We start from the raw sequence: 18,801 nt of genomic DNA, 5'->3' as shown, positions 1-18,801 counted from the left end.
AGTAACCTTATACAATGCCAATACGATATCCGGAAAACTTAACACACATCCAAGACAACGTATGACATACAATGCACCGCGAATGCGGCGTCGAACATTCGTAGAGCTTGTGTAGCTGTTTGTTTTAAGTTTTTTTTTTTTTACCGGGATATGTGCTGACTTAAGGTTGGGGGGATGTGGGGGTGCTATCACCCCTTGTAAAGTCGTTTGCGCCTTATGGCGCACGCGCGCCTCACGAATTAGCCACAGTTAGCATTAGCAGCCGCCGAGCGAGAAGTCGCTGTGATCGCGCGGTGTAAGGGGAGAGGTTCTTCGCAGTACGTTCCACATGGGTTTCCTTTGCGCATGCGTGGCCGTCGCCTAGCAACGGAGACACGCGCCTTGCGACTGGCGCGGCCGAGCACAGGCATGTCGGGCGTGTGGTAGTGCGGTAGTACGGTCCCTAGACTATACTGAACGTAGTGGTAGTGCCGCTTGGCCGCTGCGACTACGCTCAGCACTTGCTGAAAGATTCCGTGCCACTTTTCCTACGACGCGGGGCACTGTGGAGCCTGCTGTGGCGACAGCACCTGAAGAAGATGTAAGGCGCACCTGCGGGACTTGTTAGTAGCGACTGACATTTGCATGCGCTAGATGTTGCCGTACTTATGGCGTTTACCGTAGGGAGGTGCTACGATGCCCCAGTGAAATGGCCTGTACTGAAGTACAATAAAAACTCAGGGTCCCTTATGCATTTGCCTGAGACGACTGGAAAGCCATCAAGATGATGTTCTAGATGAATTACCAACCCGTTCAAACGCTCACGTTAATAGGCCTAGTTGCTGCATAACTTTGCAGGTAAGAAGTTCAGCACAAACGAGGACGAATTACAAAGAGATGAGACGAGCGCAGTGCGCGTGTTCCGTCCTATTAGCGCTGAAGTTTTCACCTTCAAAATATGTGCTGAAGTAACATTTGTATCAGATGGAATGGAGTAGCACAAGCACAGACCCGTAATAGTTTCATGAAGCTAGTTGCATGGGTCGCGGGCTGCTTGCGGATGCCTGCGTGCAGCGCATATAATCACCCATCGTAGCAGCTGCACGCCCAATACTTATTTCAAATGTGCCCGCATGGGAGCCTTCGTCCCTTTTTCCTATTCTTCTAAGCTTGATTTCGACTGTTGTAGAGCGACATTTTTAGTTGGGTCCTCATAGCCGTCGGCGTGCGGCGTCTGCTAGCGCGTGCTGCCCATATTTTGCGTGAGGCGGGTGCCAGTAAAGTCCAAAGAACAGGGAAAAATCTAGGGACTTTAGGTGCCAGCGCGCGCTGCCCATGGTTGCCAGGCGTGGCCACGCATGCGCAAAGGAGACCCATGTGGAACGTACTGCTATAGTGCCTAGAAATTCTAGGCACTATAGTACTGCAAAGAACCTCTCCCCGGTGTAAGGTGGCGCGGTGGCGCCGCCCTGTCGGCGAGGATAGACCGCGCGTACAGTAAAGATCAAGGGGCTTTAGCGTACAGAAGACAGCAGCGACCCTCTTTTTGGTGTTTGGTGGCGTGCGTGGATGGACGTCTCCCGCGGAGGGGTCCGTGGGGGACGATACCGCGGCTCGTTTCCCGCGGGCCAAGTCGCACATCGGCGACGCCGCATTCGTGGTGCATTGTATACATACATGTTTTATGTTTCCCGGGTATTGTATTGGCATTATATAAGGTTACTTAGCGTGCTACTAGTTGTGTATCAGATTCGGCAGGCGAGCTCGCCGTATGTAAAAGCAGGTTAATAAAACGTACACGTGTTTGGTTTGCCCGACGGCGTCTACTGTCTCCGTGTGTTCCGAGCGCGGTTCATATTCAGACCCCACGACACACACACACACACTTATGCAAATCGGGTACACAGTAAACCACTTTACACCCTTAAGGGGGTTTTGCCGTGTCTATAACCAACACCCTTACACCCTAGAAAAAGGGTGTTTTCACGTATCAAAACACCCATACCATAGGGTGTTTCCAATGGCCTAAACGCCCTTATCACTGAAAAATGTGAAAAAAAAAAATCTACCAGTCAGGGAACATGCAATTACAGATGACATCAGCATAGAAGGTGTACGCACGCGCCACACCGCAGACACAACAAAGCGTATTGTAAAATACCACATGGACGGAGCGCTCGTGCTACACAGCCTTACACTGACCATCTGGTATATATAGCCATAGTATCTGAAGCCGCCGTTCAGTGCCGGTGGAGATATTTCTGTTCCGTATAAATGAACATTAAACATGAAAAGAATAGGCGTAAATTTATGGTGCTTGTAGATAGCACTAAAAGAGACATATCTTTTAATCTAAACTCGCCGAAGATCCAACGACATTTTAATCAGCGAGTCCCAGTTATCATCTGGCACGCTGTGGTATGGGCCATGGGTGTTTCGATAACACATAACACCCTTCACTCCTAAAGGGTGTTTAGTTAGAGCATTACCCCCTAAAGGCTGTTTTGGGGAAGGAAAGCACACTTACACCCTAATTTTTGCAAATTTTGGTTAGGCAAAAGGGTGCAAAGTGGTTTACAGTGTAGGTTAGTTCACCTGTGAGGAACGGTCCCAAGTCTCGTACGTCGCCGATCTGCGCTCGTGCGTTGGCGGGGAGCCACACTGGTAGGCCACGAAACTCGATCAGTCTGCAACAGATGGCGCCGCAGCTTACGCGAGGAGAAATGATGTACATACTCGGTCTGTATACACGTACTGTCGCCCAACTTAGTGCCCCTATATTTCTTTCATTATTAATAGAGACCGGATTTTAGGCAAATGCATAATTTGTTCCTTGCGCTTCTATCGCGCCATTTTGATATATGATCATGAATTAGAGGTTAAGAACACTATATGCATGAATTAGAGGTTATAGCACGAATTAGAGGTTATAGCACGAATTAGAGGTTATAGGCACTATAAAACACTTTTATAGTGTTTTATAGTGCCTATAAATGCCTATTTTTGGCGTTCGTGCCTAAATGGTTACAAATGCCTATAAATGCCTATTTTCAAAATTGGCGCTTATATAAACGCTGTTTAGCCTCAAGTTTCACTCCCGGGTGCTGTTAGAGACCGTTATATCGTGTGACCGCGTAGCACTGACTATTGGGAACTATTTCTCTAGTTCAACCAATTCCCGGAAACAACCGCTAGGAGCAGTGAAGTGGGACAGACACGCCGGAGAGCATTCGCCGCCGCGCTGACATGACGCGAGAGATTGATAGGAGTGAAGAACAAGAAAAATTTGATGTGCACGCAACTTTTGTTTTGTTTGTAATTTACTTTTTAAGCTGTTCACTGCAGTTACTTAGCCAGAATTTTTTTTTCGGGAGGGGCGGCGGGGGGGTTCAACTATACTTTATGTTTGCGCATGCGTTATACACACACACACAATAACTGAGAAGATCGGGGGGGGGGGGAGGTTGCGCCCCCCCCCCCCCTCACCTTCGCCCTTGCCTGGCTAAGCCAATGGTTCACTGCCAGGGGAGAAATAGGATCTACACCATTCAACCCGGCCACTTGGGGGAATCCCTCCCTTCTGGTCTTTAAGCGGTCCGGTTATCTGCTCCTGCTCTGCCCTTCTCAGTCATGACGAAAAGACACCCAGGACTGTGTTGATTCGACAGTGGACACTTGACTCACCGTGTTCTGCGAACCGTGCGGGACAAAGCACAATTGCACGGCTGCGCTCAACTGTTGGCGCCTTTGTGCCATCATTAGCAAAAACATTTTTGTTTTCCTGTCGTAAACAGAGGTTGCGCACGTCTACGTTTGGAATTATTCGCATTTATGTGAAATTTTATTGTGCCTATATTTACGATATTGAAGGCTTAAAACGTTGTTTTGCCTGCCTATATTTGGCGCCTAAAACGATCTTTTTTAATGCCTAAAAATCCGGCCTCTAATTAGTACTACTTCTAACCTTCAATAAACTGATTTCTCTCAATTTTCTATCTTCTAGCAATCTTTACTCCTTGATGCAGTTAGCCCTCATTCCATCCATTCGTATCCTATAGAGTAGTTTTCAGAGCACGAACCTTCCATCCCGTTCGTGGAAACCAGACAGAATCAAGAGAACTGACCCTTCCTCGTGCACTTGGCAATAACTCCTCTATTTCAGCATAACTTATTGTTCACATACCCACTAAACGGCCTATACGAGGATACATAGGCGTGCACAGGGGGGGGGGGAGGGGCGCCCCTCTAGTCACCTAAGAGGGCTGGAGGTACTGGAGGCGCAGCCTGCCCCATACATTGACTTAATAGGGAGGGGGGGGGGGCGCTGCAGAACCTTTGCCCGCCTTCGCCCCCTCTGAAGGGTAACCCTGCGAACGCTTATGCGAGGATAGTCTACATGTCCTCGCTGATCAAGCCTTGGGACTCTAGGTTACCGTGCCCATAGGCGTGCGCACGAGGGGGGCAGGAGGGGTGGCCGCCCCCACTAATCATCTTAGGGAGGTGCCAATTCTGCCCAATACATTTACTCAGTCGGACCTTATAAGCCATTTTTTAGTGGGCAGGGTTATGGTAACCCATGTTTTTTTGGCAATAATGGCGGGACCCTTGGTGGTGAATTGAAAGAACAGTTCACTTCCTACCTTTACCCCCGGAAAGGCCAGGCTGTTGTGAGAAGCACGGCATCACTTCATTTTCATTTTTGCATACATGGTGGAGCTTGTGTTTTTTTCGGACGCGAGAAACTGGAGGAAAGGGGGGGGGGGGCGCCACGGTAAGACCCCCTGATGGAGAACCCTGCGCACGCCTATGACCGTGCCCATTTTTTTTTCCTATCGTTGACTTTTTTCAAACTGCTATTTTGGGTAACGTATTAATACCTCTATTTTGCTCATGTTAAAGAGGCCTAGACCGTTAAACCTTGGTGGTGCGGGTATTGCCTGCTTCTATTTTTTTTTTCATTATTTTTTTTCATTTACCTTCAATGCATACAGGGAACAAAAGGGCTCAACCACGACGCCTGTCGCTAAAAGGCGCGCCAGGAGAAGCATGAAGAAGCTGCGCAATGAGGAACACTTTTAATTCGTGTATGGGTTAGCCAGCCGTCCATCGCAGTGGCGAAATGGTATCAGTAATTATATCAAGCGACCTTGACAGGCTTTCCTGGCCTTTAGTTGTGATAGCGAATGCTCGAGCTTACAATCTATTGCGTATGCGTCTTTTTCTCTCTTTCTCCCTTGCGTGTGTACAAGTACATGTTGTATCAAATAAAACGAAAGTTGCGAGTTCAGCGTCAATACTGTTCTTGTTTTCCGCTTCGCTGCGTCTATAATGCACATCTATGCATTATAGTCTGCCAGAGCACAGCGTATCGCAGATAGATAAAAATCATACATTTTCTGCAGCTTCGATTGCCGAGCCTACGAGGGCCCGGCCGAGCTGCCTTATATTTGCGCGCAACAACCATGCGAAACGACAGCGCGAACTCGCACGTAATTCGATTGCACAATGTTGGGAGAACACGACGATTAAAATGAGTGCCACACGCGACGTCGGTTGCAGATGTTCGACACCAAGTTCGCGAGAATTAATTCTACTCCCCGTTTCGCAACAACATGATGAGCGGACGAGCTGGCATCAAACGATTAGCGGCGCAATCTTACGTATTCGTACGCGTGTAGCGCCACCTGTTCTGCCTCCAGTACATGGTGCACCCGATGCTAAACCGTAGGCTTGACCATAGGCGTGCGCAGAGGGGGGGGGGGGGAGGAAGTGGCCGCCCCCCTAGTCACCTAAGAAGAGGGGGGCGCAGAGTCTGCCCCATACATTGGCTCAATAGGGAGGGGGGGGGGGGCGCCGCGATGAATCCTCGCCCCCCCTGAAGGGGAACCCTGCGCACGCCTATGGGATTGACACCAAAACACTCTAGCTTATAGCGCCGAAAAGCGTCATACAGTTTCCACTCCAATGCAAGGATAGTGTGGAACAAGATGCAAGGCACCGCAAGAGAAAGATAAAGAGAAGAAAATGTAGGGTGCAACAGCTAACCTGTGCAACGAAGTCACAGGGATTCTTGTAATTACGGGTTGAACATCCTAATCAGTATAACTCTCGGGATTTAAGAGACGCCAAGGCGGCAGGTTACCGATTTTTAATGCCGACCAGATGTGAACGTTTGCATTTCGCCCCCATTATAACGCGGCCGCCGCCGGAGAGAATCGAACCCGCGTGCTCAATAAGAACGTTACAGTCACGAACGATCGTAATCTAGAACCATTCTCCAGTACGCACTCCACATCGATCCGGAATTGCAATGGCAACACCGCACCTTGACAAAAGCGGTCACTGCACTTCGTCGACACTCCACGGCGATTCTCGACAGGTGTCGCGAGCTAACACCGTAACACGTACGCGTTTAACTTCTTCAGTCGGATGGATTCGAATCGAGGATCGCTAAGGAAAATTGCAGTGATAGACACCGCGGAAGGGTCGCGAAATCGCCTGCTTGACGGCTTGGCAATGTGAGCGAGAGAGAGCATCGGTTGGTGCGATATACACTACCAAATTAGGAACGCACGAGAGAGAGAGGGAGGGAGGGAGGGAAGGGGCGCTCACTGAAGAGGAGGGGGGGGTGATTCTTAATAGGAAGAAGGAAATGAAAATGAAAATTGGGTGGGGAGTGCACGATAACTGTGTCTCACTGCAGACACTCAGGTGCGGAGAGTCACGCAGGGGGAAAGGGGAATCAAGGAATACACGCACGACACTGTCTGGAGCGGCGGCAGGAAAATTAATAGTAGTGGACCAAATGTGCTACATAAACACCTCCGCAGCCCGTATACATTACTGAACATTGTTTTCTACTGTACTCCCAACAAAGTTATGCAACTCTGCACACAGCAATAAAATAACTGATGTCAGTAGATAGTCCTGAAAAATTTGATCGAAATAGGAAATCACTGTCTCTTTTTTTATTTGCGTGCGAAACCTCTGTGTTAAAATGTCTACCTTTCGCATTTTTTTCTCCTTCACCACCAAAGCTAAAAATACTGATAACAGATTCACGATCAGTACGCACAGACACATTTCTAAAGAAACTCGCGGCAAAAAGAAGCATTAAAAATTGCCATAAAAGGCCAACGTTCAAGACCAGTTCGCCCTTTTTTTTTTTTTTTTTGTTTCTTAGGTGAACTTGCGCGAATTGAGTTTGACTTTACTTCTATTAATATTCTGTAAAGGACGTATATAAAGCATAAAAGCACAATAAGTAAAAAATACTTATTCTTTCTAGACTTTAATGCCGGAATTTCGTGCTGTTGCTAAAGCCGCATAGTACACTTCGTCAAAATTTTTTTCGTGCTGACATAAAGGTGTGCGTTGAATTGATAAGATCGGTTCAGATTCATGGATGTACTTTGATACATAACATTTCGTTGGAGAGAATAGACAGTTGGGTGCCCTCTCTCGTTGTCCCTATTTGAACACACCCACATACGATTTCCCTTGATAACAACGCTGTATTATTTAAGATTAACTAACAGCCATAATAGACCCTTTTCATAATCCGCAAGTGCGCTTCCCTGCGCTGCATATCTGCCCCACTAATGGTGGCACCTGTCTAGCTTAGAGTGGAGACGAGGTCCTATAGTTGGCACGTGCTGGGGCTTGTCTATTATGCATGTTTATGTCAAGAGAGCCGAGTCTACATTTTCCACGTCATAGCATAAGCAAAATGCGCTTGAATACGCTGTTTGCAGTAAGTGACTAGCCGCCATTAGTTGAGCAAACTGCATAGCAGGAAAGCTAGCTTCACAATTGTGAAAAGGGTCTATTCGTACAATTGTGTCTGTCACCAGTTGCACCTTCGCAGTTATTCGCGCTCACCTGTTCTTCAAACTCATCAAAGTTTTCCTTTTAATGCGAACAGCATTCTCGGACTCTGTCACCGAGTTATCGGTCGTCGTCTGTGTTAAAATGGTATCCACTTGAGCTTGTTGGCATGGCTTCATCATAGGAAACAGCGCGGGCGGGCAAACGGGACAAGACAGACAGCACATTGCGCTGTCCTGTCAGGGCAGCGCAAAGTCTCGTGTGTGTGTGTGTGTGTGTGTGTGTGTGTGTGTGTGTGTGTGTACACACACACACACACACAGAAGAGGAAGAGGGAGACAATAGACTTCTTGGCCAATCCCCCTGAGTGGGTATGAGCCATGCAGTAGAGGACACTACTACTACTACTAAAAGCTGGCCCAGGAACGGGTGCTGAGCCGCGCAACGAACCTCTGCGCGACGACCTGCAGTCAGAAACCGTGCTACGAAGTGGGCGCACTTTCCTGCGCCCTGCTGCTTCTGCTACCGTGGCCACGGCATCCGACCTGGCCACCGCGGGTACCACATCCAGCGCGCTGTCTGCAGGCGTCATTGCAGCTCCGGTCGGCGACTCAACTGGCTTGCCTTCACAATCCGGTTCACTGCCAAGGGACGCTGTACACGCTCCGTTGGACTTCGCCTCCGGTACCGCAACTGGAGGAACCTCAGTATCGTCGCCAGAAGACAGGCGTAATCTCTCGCCTGCGACCGCTAGCGACCTCTCTGCGGTGATGCAGGCCATCTCCACTTTGTCCAAGCGCTTTGAAGACGCTACCGTCTCATTCACAGCAGCTTGTGCACGCACCGCATTGCCTTCGCCATCGTTCGACGAAATTCCCGAATTTAGTGGCGTGGAACAGGACCCCACTGCCTGGTTGCAAGCGATTGGCCCGTCGATACGCTTGGCCTGACGACGTCAAGATATCGCTAGCCGAAGGCAGACTGCGCGGTTCTGCCAAGGCGTGGCATCAGTACGATGGCTATAAGTACCAATCCTGGAGCGAATGGACTACGGCCATCACCACTGCCTTCAGCCCGCTTCCCTCTGCATACGACGACCACTTCATGCGCATGCGATCGCGTCGGCAGGTTCCCTGTGAAGACGTCCGTCAATACGTCTACGATAAGCTCAGGCTTCTAGAAAACTGTGGCATTACATGGATCTCTCCAGCTGCCCGCCAGTACGTCGTTGATGGGTTGGTTGATTCGACCCATGCTGCCATCCTATCTTCCCAGGCACCTGAAGTGTCACCCCAGGCGTTCGCTCACAAGGCAGCCGAGTTGCAGCAGAATACTCGCCGTCGTCTGAGCTTCGACACACTAGCGACCGAACGTTCACCGCCCCTCTCAACACGACGTGGATGCTTTAAGTGCGGCCGAATAGGCCACAATTCAAAGGAGTGCCGTCAACCTTCACAGATCCGAATGCATTACCAGGCCTATCGGACTCCTCAGATGTCAGTCCACGTCGAGGGAATAGGTGACTTGTCTGCACTGGTTGATACCGGCGCAGAACGGACGTCACTACACCAACGTCATGCTCCAGACACTATCCGGCCGTGGACGCAACCACCACTCTGCGGACTTGGAGGAATTGCCATGTCAGTGGGCATGGTCGACATTTCAGTCCGGACGTCGGCGGGGACTAAAGTTCTTCCAGCTGTTCCTGTTTTCGAAGACCTCCCTGCCGACATGATCTTGGGAGCAGATTTCTTGTTGTTTGACGACATCCAGCTCACCATAGATCGCGGCCACGTCGAGCTCCGGCCTGCCACACCTGGGAAAACATCGACGACACGGCCACCACCGACAGGTGAGCAGTCCACTTCCCCTACCCTATCTTCTATACTGGCTCGCCATGAACCAGTGTTTGCTGGGAATACCGCGGAACTCCCGGGCACTAATTTGCTGCTACATCGTATCCCAACGGGCGACCATCCGCCGATATGCGTACCACTGCGAAGATACGCTGAACGAGAGCGTACAGTGATCGAAGAACAAGTAGATGAAATGCTCGCCGCGGGCATTATTAGACCGTCATCAAGCCCATGGGCAGCACCAGTCGTCCTTGTAAAAAAGAAAAACGGATCGTTGCGCTTTTGCGTGGACTACAGACAGCTCAACAAGTGTACAACGCCTGACTCGTACCCTTTACCTCGCATTGATGACGCTGTTGATACAGTACGCCACTGCAAGTTCTTTTCGTCCCTTGATTTACGCGCAGGGTACTGGCAGATCAACGTCGCGGAGGAAGATAAATGTAAGACTGCCTTCCGCACTCCTTCGGGCTTGTATGAATTCAACCGCATGCCGTTCGGACTGCGAACGGCTCCTAGCACATTTCAGCGTGCGATGAATTCCGTGCTAGGATCTCTGAAGAATCAAGCCTGTGTGGTATACCTCGACGACATCCTGGTCGTTGAAGACAGAGGATGAACATCTTAGCAATTTGGACGAAGTGCTGCACAGGCTATATGAAGCAGGATTCCGTTTAAACCGAGAGAAGTGCCAATTCGGACTGCCCAAGATTTCATACCTTGGACATATCTCCTATCGGCATTCAGCCGCTCCCGGAGCGCATCGTTGCGGTGTCGGAGTATCCCACACCAACCTGCCTGAAACAGGTTCAGTCATTTATGGGTATGGCTTCGTATTTGCGAAGGTTTATTCCTCACTTCGCTTCGATCGCAGCTCCCTTGAGCGGTTTTCTTAAAAAGGACGCACGGTTTGAATGGGGCACCTTGCAAGAAAACGCTTTTCAAACGATAAAACAAAAGCTCACTTGCTGCCCAATATTAAGTCACTTCAATGACGACTGGACCACCGAAGTTCACACCGATGCCAGCCAAGTTGGTGCGCAGTGCTGGTGCAGCGCGATCCAGATGGCAAAGAACATGTTGTTGCTTACGCCAGCCGGAAACTTTCAGACACCGAGCGCCACTATCACTCTAATGAGCTAGAATGTCTTGCAGTGGTATGGAGTGTCGATGATAAATTCCGACATTATCTTTTCGGGCGCAAATTCACGGCGGTGACCGATAATGCTGCAATAGCATGGATGTTTTCCAAGCAGCAACTAAAGCACAAATTTGCCCGGTGGATAATCACGCTGCAAGAATACGATTTCGATGTGCGCCATCGCGCCGGGGGGCTAAACAACGTCGCCGATGCCGTCTCACGGAACCCCCTTGACTGTGTGTCACAGACCAGGCAAAACCACATTTTTTTCGCCCAGCTGGACATCTCCAAAGCTCAACAGGAGGACAAAGACTTGGCATCAATTATTGCATCTATCGCTGACAAAGGAAACGACTCGATGTTTGTGATGCGCAATGCCGCATTGTACCGACGTCACTGGCAAGAGGACCGACGTCAAGAGCGTTACTTGCTGGTCGTCCCGAAGTCTTACCGATTAGAAATATTACGAGCCATTCATGACTCCCCGGAAGGCGGACACACCGGCCAACGTGTCACGCTCCGCAAATTACAAGAACGCTTCTGGTGGCCGAAGATGCAAAGTAGTGTCCGTGCGTACGTCGCCAGTTGTGAAATCTGTCAGCAGTTTAAGCGACTGCCGGGGCGCCAGCCTGGATTACTAACCCCTATTTCAATACCTGAGACTATTTTCCACACGGTTGGCATCGATTACATAGGACCTCTACCCACCACCACTGCAGGAAACCGCTACATCATTGTAGCAGTAGACTACCCGTCGAAATACGTGGAAGTGGAAGCCGTGCCATCTCTTGCGACCACTTACCTCATCAATTTCCTGAAGCACCGATATGAATGGAGGCACGGCTTGCCAAAGAAATTAATATCCGATCGTGCTACAACGTTTCGCAGCCGGGAACTGAAAAAGTACCTTTGCAAGGCAGGTGTACAGCACCACTACGCATCCGCGTTTCACCCCCAGGCAAACGGCCTTACAGAGCGAACCAACCAGAGTATCCAGGCACGACTCGCTCCCTATACGAGAGTGGAGAAAAAGGTAGAGGCCGACTGGGACGTCCACCTCCCGCCAGCCGCTTTTGCGGTTAACACGGCACTGCAAACGTCTACCGGGGAGACGCCGTACGAAATTGTCTACGGAAAACTGCCACAGCTGAAAGCGGTCCTCAGTCTAGATGCTCCCATTATAGTCGCACGCTCCGACGATCGCAAATCGGTCTGTCAGAAGATAAGAACTGCGGCGATCAAGAAAGCCACCCGAGAACAAGAAAATCAAAAGCGCTACTACGACAGCCGCCGTAGACCTGCTCCTGCTTACAACATCGGTGACGAGGTGTGGGTGCAAAGGTGCGGCAGCGAGCCGGGCAAGAAGCTACTCGCTAAGTTCGACGGGCCATTCAAAATCACTGAGCGAGTAGGAGAAAATACCTGGCGTGTGAGCACCTCAGATGAGAACTTCACTGTCGATAAGCGAAAAAGAAATAACTTTGCCGTGCACGTGTCGCGCCTGAAAAGAAAAACAGTCAGGCAGCTACAGCTGAAATGAACTGTCGTTTCCTTTCTTTGTCAGGTCCGCAGTGTGGCCGAATGTAATGAAGAGCGGCACGGCAGCTGCGGGGCACGGGCTGGAGAGCGAAGAGGAAGAGGGAGATAATAGAAAAGCTGGCCCAGGAACGGGTGCTGTGTCCGTCTCTGTTCATTACAGCGCAAAGTCTCGTCTGTGTGTGTGTGTGTGTGTGTGTGTGTGTGTGTGTGTGTGTGTGTGTGTGTGTGTGTGTGTATATATATATATATATATGCAGTGCAAAAACTACATAATCGGCATGACAATTCCTGTAATACAGAATGTGCCTCATTTCGCGCGGTTTCTGGTTTGGTGCGCCTGCTTGTGCGGTGTCGCCAATATAAGGTGCACCATCCGCCGCGTCGATCATGAAGCCTAGGTCAGGCAGTGACTATTCCGACCCCGTGAAAATAGCGTTTCGTTATTCTGACCGGGTCAGAATAAGAAAGCGCTATTTTCACCCAACTTGGCTTGGATCTGTGAAAGATTGTGGCTATTTGCCTAAAATTTACGACGACGGTTCAGGCAACCTACACGTGTTTTATTTTTTAATTTTTTCGTGTGTGTTATCGACTGCACACTTACGTGATTTGTGCTCGATGTTCGTGTGCGGCTATTTATCGTTGCCCGTGTGCTTGTTGAGGAGTGAATACTGGCATCGTTGGTCTTTGAATGCGTGTGTTATCGGCTGCACACTTACGTAATTTGTGCTCGGTATGGCTTTTGTGTGGTGCCTTTGTGTGGTGCGTGTGCGGCGGTCGATTTGTGGCCATCCGTTCGTTGTACTGTTGTACTGGTTGTACCAGTTATACTGCGCGCGTTTCAAGGAAAGTACATTTTTCACTTGCATGACCATACAAAGCGTTCGGCAAACTGCGCTATTGTGTCGGCTCAGCGAAGCTACTTTTCCGTCTCGATTGAGGAATACAAGCATCACACCATGCTATTTCGATCGCGATTGAGCGCGAGTTCCTTAATCGCGATTGCTTTATGCGGTCACGAAATTCCATCCGATCGAAGGTGCGGCAAGTATGGCAGGTTGGTAAAGATGTATGACTTCGGGGGGGAATGAGTAGCGCATAAACAACGGAGGCAAAGAAGACGTAGACAGAACAAGCGCCGAACTTCAACCCATGTTTATTTGGGAACATACATGAATATATTATGCGCTTATAAATGACAGTTCTAAAAAACCCTTTACACTATCAAGGAAAAAACTGACCCTACCAAGCAAGGAATCCCGCATGCGTCGCCTGCAATGACACCCAAAGGTGCAATATCGAAAAATACACAATAACTCTATCATAAAGGAAACCATCAAAATGAAACCATGCACGCATTGCAATTACAAAGTGCAACATTAGGCAGGTATGTTAAGGAATGAATTATTTATCAAAGAGGTCTACAGACACACGAGCCTTGCCTCTGGATGATGCAAGCCTCGCTTATTTGTTGAGTTACTTGTACCCTGTGACGGATTATAACAGGCTAGTTCAAACAGCGGCTTGCATCCACAGTGACTGCACTGTAAGGTCAAATTTTATATCGGAGCACATTTCTAAGAGCTTTGGTGTTTGCCAGACGAATTTTCATACAGTGGCCAGTCTGGCCTACGTAAACTTTTTCACATGAAAAGAGAATCTGTTATACTACCCCCTTAACGCACGGCACAAATCAAAGGCCGTGTTTCACGGTGCATTACCCTCTTGCTTTTCTTTTTTGTCAATACTGAAGTCCTGCACAAATCCCCTTTAGCTTATTCTTGGTGGAAAAAATCACATTCACATTATAGCAGTCACCACTCGTAGTGATGGGACACACCATGAACATAGGGCATCACTGAAAGTGGCCTACTTTCTTCACTTCTTTCTCGCGGTACCAACTTGCCACCTGCTCTTACATATATCAGCACATGTTCACTTGTAGCCACTATTACTGCACCAGGGTAACCTGTCTCTTATCATAAGGTGTAGGCATAGGTGTGCGCAGGGTTCCCCTTCATGGGGTGCAAAGGTTCATCGCAGCGCCCTCCCCCCTCCCTATTAAGTCAATGTATGGGGCAGACATTGCATCCCCCCTCTTCGGTGACTAGGGGGGGCGGCCGCCTCCCTGTAACCCCCACCCCCTGCGCACGCCTATGGGTGCAGGCAAGATTTTGAAATGGCAGTCTGGATAAATGAATTAGCAATGCCGTTTTCTACAAGTGTAGAGTGGCCAGACTGATAGCTGTGCAAACCCTTTTGCGATCTTGGCTTATACTGCCAGCGTATCTCATTAGGGCAAAAACCAAATCAGGGTGGATGTTGTGGACAGTTGTTCCTTTTTTCTTTTTTTTTTTTTTTTGGCTCTTTGAGTTCTTGAAAGTTTCACGCATTTAGCATACAGCCCCCGTGCCTCTTGGCCTTTGAGCATTCAAACACTCCTGACTAAAACTGTTACTGTAATCCCCTCCGAACTGGGCTATAAAATGGGGGACACATGCAACACTGTCATTAGCTGTTCTTGTGGGAGTGTGTTTGCCCAGCGGACTACAAGAAATTTCAGTCACCAGTGAACCGCTCGAGCTGCGTGGACATTCCATTATCTTAATGTGTCAGATAAATAAGCTTGTTTTTTTCTAATCACTGGCTTTGTTTTACTCTTGGGTGTTCTATGACTAGAGCACTGAAGTCATAGAGACCACTACCTACTGTACTCCTGACCTTCCCAATAGCGAGGGTCCTGTGGGAGCGCGCGTCCCTGCTTTCGTTCATTCGCTCATCGTAGGTGGCGCTTCCTATAACCTGTTCGTCTGCTACTCTGCGAGCATTTGGACGGCGCTAGAGTAAAAACACCTGTATTATGTGACGAACTGCCAGCATTATGTGACTGTTTCTGCAAACTTAGACCGAGGGTCAAGTAAGCTATTCAGTGCGGTTAAGTATTTACTGCGCACTGGTTGACTAACATGAGAAGCCATAGACTTGCATAGTGTAGGACGGCTGTGTCCTTTTCAATGCAAAAAAATGTTCCAATTCACTTTCCGTATTTTTATTTCCGAAGTATTTTGCATTTATGCATAATAATTACACGATATGAGCGCTCTGCACTGGCGAAACATCACCACAAGCGTTAAAGGAGTACTGACATGATTTTGAAGTGCAGCAAAACGTTGGTTTCCTTGGCATGTAGTGTTAACGCTCTCCCCGCACCGCATCCGGGAAACACGTATAAATATTTAAGTTTGATTTTAAAGTTTTCATCTCCCAGCATCTGCAAGGCAGCTTCATCGCATGGAGAGCCCTATGACGTTTCAAGTCAGCTCACTCGGTTTGCGAAGTCTGGGTTCTGCATGCAGCCTAAATCACAGAAATCGCTGTCGGAGGCACTGGACGACAGTTCACTCATCATGAACCGCGTTCGACTGACAGCAAAGGACAGCAGGTGCATATTTCGTGGGTTGCAGTCTGCCCGTGACGTCAAGGGCAGACTTGACACGTCACTAAGAAGCCGCCCTCTCGAAACCGAAACCGAAACTGCTGGTTGAAAGAAGCGGTATTAAAAATATATGCAATGCATCCCCAGGCACCACGACAGTCTTTTTAGGGTTCTCGACACCCGTGCTTTCATTTAGAGCAACAACCCGAAAAATTTTTAAATTCATGTCAGTACTCCTTTAAAGCTGACGTCAGCGAACAGGTGCTGACTAGCGCCACAACGCTTGTAGGTTACGTCCCTAGCAGCAGGAGGTATGAACTAGAACGTGGGCGCTGGAGAGGGAACATATGGGCAGGTCAGTAGTACAGTAGGTTGTGGTAGAGACACTAAAGTCTTGATACTGCAATCTATCATTCTTGGGGGTTTCTGAAGTGGACATGAGTCCCTGCCCTTGTTCCCTGAACACCTTCATTACGTCAACCACTTTTCAATTGAAATCTCACCTGTCGGTGAAGAACAAGTAGTCATCAACAAAATGAATAATCTTGTCTGCCAGGCCAAAAAGGTTGCTCTGAGTGGCCCTATCTACCGTCGCTAAAGCAGTCGTACTCACTGCTCAGAATGGGTGCCACGCAAGAACCAATGCACACACCAGATTGCTGTGCAAAAACTTTCCCTTTCCATATGATGAACATCAAATCCATGTAGCACCTCGAGGAAACCACCAACAGACGCACCTGAGCAAGTAGTGAATGCGTGTTTGGCATCCTGATTGCTTATACAGTCCTTTGCATTCTGCAACAGAGGGACTTGTGGTAAAGAGTGCCATAGACAATCGATGTCAAGGCTAAACGCCCTTAATCTTCCCGAATAATTGTGCCTAAGGTACTCCACAACCATGTCGGAACTGCACACAAGGAAGTAGTCGATAACAACAAGGGAGTTCATGTTCTTCTGCAAGTACCGAGACATCACCTGAAGCCAAGTGTTTCTTTCAGAAACGACGGTTTGGAAAGGGATGTTAGGCTTGTGGGTCTTAGTGGAAAAGAAGACCTCTAGAGAGTGGCCTGCCTCTTTCTTTACCCCATTGACCAGCTTTCCTGGATTAAGGCTGTTGAGAAGTTGCACTGCTTGCTTTTTTTTATTTCAGCAGGCTCTAACACCTTTCAAAAGATTTTCATAATTGCTGCATTTCCTTGTTCAAGAACACATCGGACAGCTAGGGTACTTTTGTTCAAGTCTGTCTTTTGTAGCATGGCAGGTCTTCTTGTGAATATGTTCACCACTGTCACACTTTTCATGCCAAGTCTGTTTTAATATGGGAACTGAGGACTTGACGTGACTTGCTTAAAAGAGCTGGTAAACAGGCCCAGTCTTCTTTTTGTACACCTCCTAAACATGCTTACTCATTCATACAGAAGGCTGTGGCAATCACATTTAACAACCATCACAGAGCTGTGCATGTGCTCTATTTCAGAAAATAATTCCCGCACCTCTCTCCGTTGCCTGACCAGTTCTTTTCGGTCAAAGTGGCATAATATTTCCCATCGGGATCCTGACGTAGCATTGAGCATGCTGATTGGTCCTCCATGCTACAAAACTGCTCCTTGGCCCAGCAGTGATGCTGTTTTGGCCAAGCAGCTGTCACATGCATCGCGTAATTATTTACCTCGTCAGTGCCTTGCACTGCACTTCATTATCTCCTGTATGCAGAGATGGCTGTAAGCATGTGTAAAGCTCGGTCAATGCTCATAATGTATTGTTGCGTGGGTGTGACAGTGAAGTGAACGAAACTCAATCTAGTAAAAATGAAACTCTTTAAGCTTGTGTGGAGAAAAATAAGTTCACTCACAGTACAATGATAGCGGCAAGCACAGTTGTTGATCGGGCACAATCTCTGAACGTTTCTTGAAACCAACTCATTTTTAAGCAAATTTCAATACGTCTTAAGCACTACCCATGCAAAACTCGGCTTCTGTCTTTTATGCATGATGTCATCTTGAAACTGTCTAATATACTTGTGAAGGTGGCCATGCGTTCTGGCGTGGCTTGCACCAAGTGGCAACACGTGTAACCATTTTCGTGAGTGAAGCCCAGTCACATGGAAATAATAAAACAAGCACATGTGGCAATCCTATTTTGACATTAAAGTCCATTTTCATGTAGTGCACGTTCAGACAGTAGTGAGCTACAGTATTGATTCTGGCGACTTCACACACCAGTGTGGCTAGTTGTGATAATGTCAGGTACAGAACATACAAAAATGGCCCCTTGTGTCTCACTTTCCCAAAAGTCTGCTCTCACAGTACAGTTAGCGTAGTTCAGCGTGCCCATGAAGCGAGCAAGTGAAATCGAACTTGCCCTTTGTTAGCGCCATCTATCTTCGTGTATCCATGCGAATACACAGTCTAAATTGACCAAAAGGCTAGGGTATAATTGACTGTGCACTTGTCACACGTGTGGCATGCGGGTAGCTGTGTAGGAGGGTGTCAGTAGCAGTGTGGGACCATTTCATTCTAGTTGTGGGCTCAATAGCACCCGCATGAAGCGGCTGCCCAGCACACAGGGTCCAAAGTGAAGTGCTGAATCGAACTCGGCAACAGGACCCTGGACAACTTCATCATCTTTCTCCTCCTTCGCTTCAGCTCTTCGGCTTCCTTAGCTGGCCAAACCAAAACAGAATCATCACATGGGTAAAGCACATTGTGCATCATAGTGGAGACATTGTTTCCGAGCACTGTGATAAAAATACCAGACTCTTGCTCATCAATGAGACTGCTCATGCGAGCAAACACATCAAAGCACTTAATATAGGCTTCCAGATTATTGCTTGATGGACAGAGCTGAGGTATATGTCCAATGCATAGTTGGCTGGCTTTTGCACTTGGCTCTGTGCCCAACATAGTGACTGAACTTCTACTCATACACAACTGCCATTGGTCACTATACCATCCTCACTGCCACCGTTATATGTGAAGAAGACAACAGGCAGAAGACAGTTTATTCAGTGGTAGCTTGCCACA

At 48.5% G+C, this 18,801-nt stretch overlaps 1 protein-coding gene across 1 annotated transcript in view; it reads right to left on the bottom strand.

The window, feature by feature from the left end:
* The window catches only part of LOC119379046 (N(6)-adenine-specific methyltransferase METTL4), a 50,912-nt gene that overhangs the window by 13,492 nt on the left and 18,619 nt on the right, over positions 1-18,801 (bottom strand). The window contains exon 4 of the mRNA XM_037648188.2: positions 2,575-2,666. Coding sequence (XP_037504116.1) covers positions 2,575-2,666 — 92 coding nt within the window. The remainder of the gene's footprint in view (positions 1-2,574; positions 2,667-18,801) is intronic.

The sequence above is a fragment of the Rhipicephalus sanguineus genome, chromosome 1, assembly GCF_013339695.2.
Source record: "Rhipicephalus sanguineus isolate Rsan-2018 chromosome 1, BIME_Rsan_1.4, whole genome shotgun sequence".
Taxonomy (NCBI): domain Eukaryota; kingdom Metazoa; phylum Arthropoda; class Arachnida; order Ixodida; family Ixodidae; genus Rhipicephalus; species Rhipicephalus sanguineus.
The sequence above is the reverse complement of the archived record's forward strand: the minus strand, read 5'-3'. Positions and strand labels throughout refer to the sequence as shown.